The sequence below is a fragment of the Micromys minutus genome, assembly GCF_963924665.1.
Source record: "Micromys minutus genome assembly, chromosome: 3".
NCBI classification, from domain to species: Eukaryota; Metazoa; Chordata; class Mammalia; order Rodentia; family Muridae; genus Micromys; species Micromys minutus.
This window is the reverse complement of record NC_137972.1, coordinates 93347783-93355120: the sequence shown is the minus strand read 5'-3', so window position 1 is coordinate 93355120 and position 7338 is coordinate 93347783. Positions and strand designations below refer to the sequence as shown.

General features: G+C 46.7%; 1 protein-coding gene across 3 annotated transcripts in view; it reads left to right on the top strand.

Annotated features, from left to right (window-relative positions):
- Positions 1-370: 370 nt before the first annotated feature.
- The window catches only part of FBXO11 (F-box protein 11), a 69537-nt gene continuing 62569 nt past the window's right edge, over positions 371-7338 (top strand). For all 3 annotated transcript variants that reach the window (XM_080914477.1, XM_080914479.1, XM_080914478.1), the window contains exon 1: positions 371-1149. In XM_080914477.1, coding sequence (XP_080770603.1) covers positions 903-1149 — 247 coding nt within the window. In that variant the 5' untranslated portion in view covers positions 371-902. The remainder of the gene's footprint in view (positions 1150-7338) is intronic.

Sequence of the window (7338 nt, the reverse complement as noted above, 5' to 3'; positions counted from 1 at the left end):
GCGATAAGACAGAAGGCTCCATTGGCTCCGAGACTGTAGGGGCGCTTCCCATTGGCCAAGCCCGGCCGGAATCCACGCCCCCTCTGTCCCCGCCCCTCCCCCGCCGCCCCGCGGCCCTCCCCCGCGCCCCTCGGCCAGCCCCACGGCGGGGAGGGACCGACTGGGCTAGAGTGGAGGCTCCGGCGGTGTCAATGGCTCCTCCTGCCACGGAGCAGCAGCAGCGGCGGCGGCGGCGCTGGGGCTGAGGAGGAAAGGTTCCTTTAAGGAGGAGGAACGACGACGCCTCTTTTTGCCCCTATCTCCTCCCTTTACACTCATTTCCCCTTCGCCGAAGAGGGGGGGGGGGGCGGAGGAGAGAGAAGAGGCCGAAGAAAGAGAAAATTCCTCTCAGGGCGCTCTTTCAGGGGGTGTGGGGGGAGGAAGAGGAACGGAGGAGCCGGGCGCCCCCCGCGCGCTCCCGCCCCGCTCGCCCTCTCCGAGATCGCCCGCCCGCCCACTCCCCCCGCCGCCGGAGACGCCGCTCGGGAGTCGGCGGGCCCGGCTCGTCTGCTCGGCCGCCGCCGCCGCGCTTCGCCTCGGGCTCCCCAGGCGGACGGACGCCCTTTCTTTCTTTCTCTTGCCCGGCCCGTCTTTCTGTCTGCGTCCCTCGCGGCCGCCCCGCCCGGCGGCCTCGGCCTTGCCCGTGCGCCAGGCCTGGCCGGCCGGCCTCGCTCGAGCTCCGGTTGCGCCCCGGCCTCCCCGCGGACCCGGGGGCTCACGCCCGGCCCGGGCCCCCGTCCCCGCGTCCCCGGCCGCCCCGCTTCTTCCCGCTCCCCACCCCCTTCCCCGGCCCCGGAGCTCGCGGTGCGTGTGCGCGTGAGTGTGTGTGTCCCTCCGCCAACGCCGCCACCTCAGCCCGGCAAATGAACTCCGTCCGAGCCGCCAACCGGAGACCCAGGCGAGTGTCGCGGCCGCGCCCGGTGCAGCAGCAACAGCAGCAGCAGCCCCCGCAGCAGCCGCCGCCGCAGCCGCCCCAGCAGCAGCAGCCGCCCCAGCCGCCCCAGCAGCAGCAGCAGCAGCAGCCCCCGCCGCCTCCGCAGCAGCAGCCCCCGCCGCCGCCACCGCCGCCTCCGCCGCCGCCTCAGGATCGGAACAACGCCGGCGAGAGGGGTAAGGCCGCGCTCGGGGCCGGGCCGGCCGGGCGGGCGGGCGGGCGGGAGGCCGGGCGGGGGCGGCGGCGGCGCGCCCGGGGTGGGAGACGGAGGCCGAGCGGAGGCGGGTCCCACCGTGCCGCAGTGTTCGCCTGGGCCCGGCCCGGCCCGGCCCGGCTCGGCCTGGCCGGCAGGAAAAGCCGCGGCTGCGCGATTCGCCCGGGCTGCGGCTCAGGCCGCGCTTTGTTTGGTTTCGGGGCCGGCACCCTCGGTCCCCACCCCTCCTTGGGGCTTCCCGGCTGGCTCACCCACCCCACGGGAGTCTGTTCGCGGCCGGGGGCGGGCAGAGGGTGGGATTTCCCCCCTTTCTGCCGCCTGGCTTGATCTGGGCTCCCCCTTTCTCGTGGTAGGTGGGGGGACGGCTGGCAGCGTAGGGCGGTGAGGCTGGCCGGGGAACTTGTTTTCCCCTTCTCTGTGGGCTCCCCCTTGCCCTGAAGGAGGGGGAGAGAAGCGCCAGAGTGGTCCGCGTCGCTGGCTAGGGAACTTGCGTGCCCCCCTCCAGGTCATGGGGCAGGGGGAGCGGCGGCCCCTCTCCCAACCTCAAGATCTTTGCTGCGCAGTTTTGCTTTTAGTTACAGAACCTCCGGGTAGAACCCGTTAAATCAAAACCTTTAAATAAATAAATATGGAAGCTATCGGCCATTTCCAGCCCCCTCCCTCGCGTGCAGTGCAGTTACCCTTCAGCTGTGTCGTCCCCCCTCTCCTCTCCCTACTACGCCACGGTGCTCCCCTCGGTCTCCGGGTGGGTTTGAGCACCCCTGCCGTAGAACGGGCCCCTTGGGATCGTGTGTGTATCTGTATGTATGTAGACGAGCGCGCGCGCGTGTGTGTTGTGACCAAGGCCTAGTGAAATGTGTCATTTGGATCCAACTGTGCTGCGCTGTCTGGTAACCACCATTGTCTAAGGGCTGAGGCTCCCCGGGGTTGGTTGGATTCTTGCTTTTGCCAAAATAATGTTCGGGTTTGCTTGGATGATGTGGTTTGAGAGTGTTGCACCTTGATCTCCAAACATAAGTAGTCTCTATTAATGAGCTGCTTTGCAGCGGCGTGTAAGTCAGCGCGGTATTTTGTGTATGGTTGTTTTAAGGAGGAGAATTGTTAGGAGACATTTTGCGTGTTTTGGTTGGAGGATTAAGGCTAATTTTTACATGCGTTGCTTGGTTGTCACACCTCCTTTGATTAAGGAGACTACGTTTACATGTATTTTTAAAAATTGTACAATAAGTGTTTTATTTGTATTTGATCAAAATATCAGATGAGGGGAATTATTAGAAAAGCAGTTTAAAAGGTTTGCATTAGTCACTGTTACAACAGTTTTTGAGAAAGCAGTTAGGGCTGTGTGTTGAGAAGATGTTTCTCACGGCTAGATGTCTTTGCAACATGGCTGGTAAAATGTTTTAATGATACTTTGATGATACATTTACCAATTTTTGACAAATTAAAAAAATTTTCTCATGTTCCCTTTCACTTACATATACCAGAGTTGTCCGGTGTTCCGTTCAGATAATCAGGTCTTGTAGAGTTGACACGAGGGAAAACAAGCAAAATTGAAACGTTAATGAAGTGATGAGTGTTAAGTATTCTGTCTTCAGAGTGAGCCTTTATGATGTTGTCATCTGTTAGAGGCCACTCAGTCCACTCCCGTGGTGTAGTTTTAAATGTTTATTCTGCATTCTCACTCCACTTGAGGTAGACCCTGGGCACTTCTTCATTTATTCTAAATTATTAGTTACCAGAGTATTTCTGCTTGCATTTTAGTCATTGATAGTCATATGCCAGAGTGTCAGGTTTTTTGTTTTTTGTTTTATTTAAAAAAAAAATGAAAAAGGATGTTCTTGAATTGTGGTTTCATTATGTACTTAACCAATGGTAAGTAATGTGCACTCTAGGGTGGTGGTTCTGTAGGACTAGTAGGAGCTGTTCTGGAGGGTCACTTGGCACAGAGGAGATAAGAACTTGCTGATTAGCCTACAGGGAGAATAGTCTGAGTCTTTGAAAGGGCAACTAAATGGCCTTAAAAATGAATAAACATTAAGATGAATTAAGACTAAAATAATGAAGATTTTGCTAGGCTTGTGAAAAAATAATCTTTAAAAGATTAGCATTCTTATTACATTTTAAAATTCCATTTCATGTATTGATTGGAGCCACCTAAAGGTAGCTTTTCTCTCAAAAGTTTTAGAGGCTCTATAGTAATTTTAGTTTGAGAAAATTCTATTAATATTCATTTAAGGATATACTGCAATAATCTTAAAAGGGGGTAGTAAGCTGATTCAGTGGGCAAAAGTGCTTGTCACCAAGCCTGATGACCTGTCTCTGAGTGTTCTGTCCCTGAGACCCATGTGATAGGGGGAGAGGACGAACTCCCTTAGGTGATTTTTATACACCATCATACACATACACACATTAAATAAATTAATAAAATTTTAAATGATTTTATAAAGAAATTAAGGAACTAAAACTAATGTGTTTGTGGTTATTTTTTCTTTACGTCTTGGTGAATATGCAATTGTTCAGGTTGTCTGATTAGTTAGTTCAATCTGTGTATAAATTTGACTTATGAAGATGTACTTTAAGCTTTTTAATTGTAATACAGGTAAAACTTATTTTTCAAACAAGAATTTTTTCAGATTAATTTTTTAGTTGTCTCTTTATCCATAAATTAATTAGGATAAAAGAATGCTTGGCAGTGGTATTGAGTATATCTATGAATAACGTGCATTTCTGTTTGTACACATACACGCTTTTTCTCTTCTATGTAGTGACCAGAGTTTGAAGTGCATTAGAAACTTGGGTAGGATCTTAGCAGAGTTCTATGCCACTTACCTAGAGGATTTCCATTAAGCTACACTGGGAGAGGGTGCCCAAGTGCTTCTGGGGAAGTTATGCAATGATGGTGATATCTGAGATGGTTTAGAACTGTACATTAACAGAATTTTTGTTTTAGTCTGAAAGTTTTTACTTTGAGATTTCACATACTACTAAAAACTAAAAGAAAAAAATTGTGTTTCACGTAATCACAATTGGATAATATATTCCATGATATAATGAAATTGGAAAATACTTGGGGTTGGATTTTGTTTTGTTCGTATATTTTATTTATTTACATATTTAGATACAGGGTCTCATTTTGTAGTTCTGACTGGCAAGGAGCTCACTAATTAGATCAGGCTGGCCTCCTACTTACAGACACCCACTTGCTGCTGTCTCTGGAGTGTCAGATTAAAGACATGCACTGCCATACCTGATTATAGTTTATTTATATAGAGAGTACACTGTAGCTGTCTTCACACACACCAGATCAGGTCTCATTACAGATGGTTGTGAGCCACCATGTGGTTGATGGGAATCGAACTCAGGACCTCTGGAAGAGCAGTCAGTGCTCTTAACTGCTGAGTCATCTTTCCAGCCCATATCTTATATTTTTTAATTTACATATTTATGGATACTTTGTTTTAGTACATGGATAAAATATGTTTAAAGTTCAAACCAGGATAAGTATCAAATATGCATGTATCTCCTTGAATATTTATGACTTCTTTTTGATTAAAAACATGGAGAAACCTTCCTTCAAGCTTTTTTTGACGTACTAATGTGTTAGTGTTTTCTGGATTCATTCTACTGTAACAGAATACTAGTGCTTAGTTCTTTTTAAAACTGGAACAATGTGCTGGCCCACCTTTCCTCATCCTTTACTCTTAACTTTTCTCAACATCTGGTGTCACTAATTGTGTTCCCAGCATCAATGAGATCAACTTTTGATGTTCCACATACCCATTTGTCTTTCTGTGCTTGGCTTGTTTCACTTAACATCATAACATGACAGAATTAATTCCTTTTTCTGCCTGAAACGTGTGTCAGTGTGTATATGTATACTACCCTTTTTTCATCAGTTGATAGTTTTAACATACTGAATTCATTTCCTTTGGTTATATGTGAATATTTGTTCTAAATTCTAGAAGGATTTAGCTTTTGCAACCTGTCCCACAGAATTCAGCCTCTTTATTCTTAAAATTTATGTTTCTACTTTTTTTTTTCACTAGAAATACAGGGGAAAGAAAACTGCAGATGTACTAAGATTTTCTAACCAGTAGGGTATTTTTTAAAAAGGTTGTTTTAATTATCCCCCTTTTCTGTCTGTCTGTGTGTGTGTGTGAGAGAGAATGAGAATGTATATTTGTCTGGTATATGGGTTATGTACATGTATGAGTGCAGAAGGTGTTAGATCCTTAGGAGTCATTCAACATGGTGCTGGGAATAGAACTTGAGTCCTGTCGAGTAGCAAGTGCTCTTAATGGCTGAACCATCTCCCTAGTCCTTATTTTGTTTTATTTTTAGAAGTACCACTATATAGTCTTGGCAGGCCTGGAACTCAGATATTCCCTGCCTCTGCTCTCTGGGATCAAGGGTGTGTGTACCACCATCCCCAGTTTCTTGTTACTTTTCTTCTTCCCTCCCTCCCTTATTTCCTTCTTTCCTTCCTTCCTTCCTTCTTTCCTTCCTTCCTTCCTTCCTTCCATCCAACCATTCATGAATATGAGTACACTGTTCAAACACACCTGAAGAGGTCTTCAGATCCTATTACAGATGGTTGTAAGCCACTGTGTGGGTGCTAGGAATTGAACTCATGAAGATAGTCAGTGTTCTTAACCACTGAGCCATCTCTCTAGCCCCTTAGTTACTTTTCTGTTTCTGTGATAAGGCATGATGATGGCCAAGGCAACTTACAAAACAGTTTATTTGGGGCTTATAGTTTCAGAGAGTTGGAGTCCATGACAGTTATGGTGAGTAATGTTGCAGCAGGCAGGTTTGACACTAGAGCAGTGAGTAGCTGAATACTTAGATCTTGTTCAACAAACACCAGGCAGAGAAGGCCAACTGGGAATGGTATGGGCTTTAGAAACCTCAAAGCTGGGGCCCAGGACATATTTCCTCCAACAAGACCCCACCTCCTAATCCTTCCCACAAACAGTTCTGCTAACAAAGACAAGCATTCATCCTATGGGAGGCTTTCTAATTCAAACCAACATACCTGGTTAACCAGTAATTTTTTCAGATGCTATTTTTTTTTTTTTTTAAACTGGCTATGATTGACCCTTATCCACTTGTAAGGAGGCAAACACAGGATCATGATTAGTAGGCTAGCCTGGGCTACATAAAGCAAGACTCAAAGAGTAGCTAATACATATACACAGTACAAAATAAATTAAATTCCTTTTTTCATTAAAGATTTTTATTTATTTGGGTGTTCATGTGTCTGTGGTATATGAAGCCAGAGGAGTGTCATGTCTCCTGGAGTTAGAAAAACAGGCAGGGCCTGGAGAGATGGCTCAGTGGTTAAAAGCACTGACTGCTCCTTCAGAGTTCCTGAGTTCAAATCCCAGCAACCACATGGTGGCTCACAAGCATCTGTAATGAGATCTGATGCCCTCCTCTGGTGTGTCTGAAGACAACTATAGTTTACTCATAAAATAAATAAACAAATCTTAAAAAAAGAAAAAGAAAGGCAGTTGTGAACTACCTGATACTGGGAATTGAACTCAGGTCTCCTGCAAGAAGACCTTAAAAGGTTACATAGAAGGTTCTGAAAGTAAGGATGCATTCTTATATGTGGGAAAGAACATGGCTGTTTTAGGTGCTGAAAGGTTTTTATATTTGTTTGTTTGTTTTTCCAAGTCAGGGTTTCTGTTTAGCCCTGGCCTGGAACTCACTCTACAGACCAAGCTGGCCTCAAACTGAGTTCTGCCTGGCTCTAAGAGTGCTGCAATCAAACGGCCGCTTCTCTTAGGTGCTGAAAATTTAACTATAAAGTATTCAAATGTTCTAATGCCATATACTAATAGAGGCTGCTATTTATGATCTGAAACGATTTCATAGTACAAAAATTTACTCTTTATTCTCATACTTGTAGAATGAAAAGTCCATCTGACTATGAACTCTAGGCATTTTAAAAATGTAACTTGTTGGAATACTTTGATACATACATACAGTATTACCTAACATGCCCTGGTAGTGCAAGCTCTATTGTGTAGTAGTAGCTAGGACTCCTGTCTATGTGCTCAGCATACCTTCTGTGTAACTGCTTATAGAATTTTACCTTCAGGTTTTTCATTCTGCTTATAGAAAGAATCACTGAGATCTCATAGGA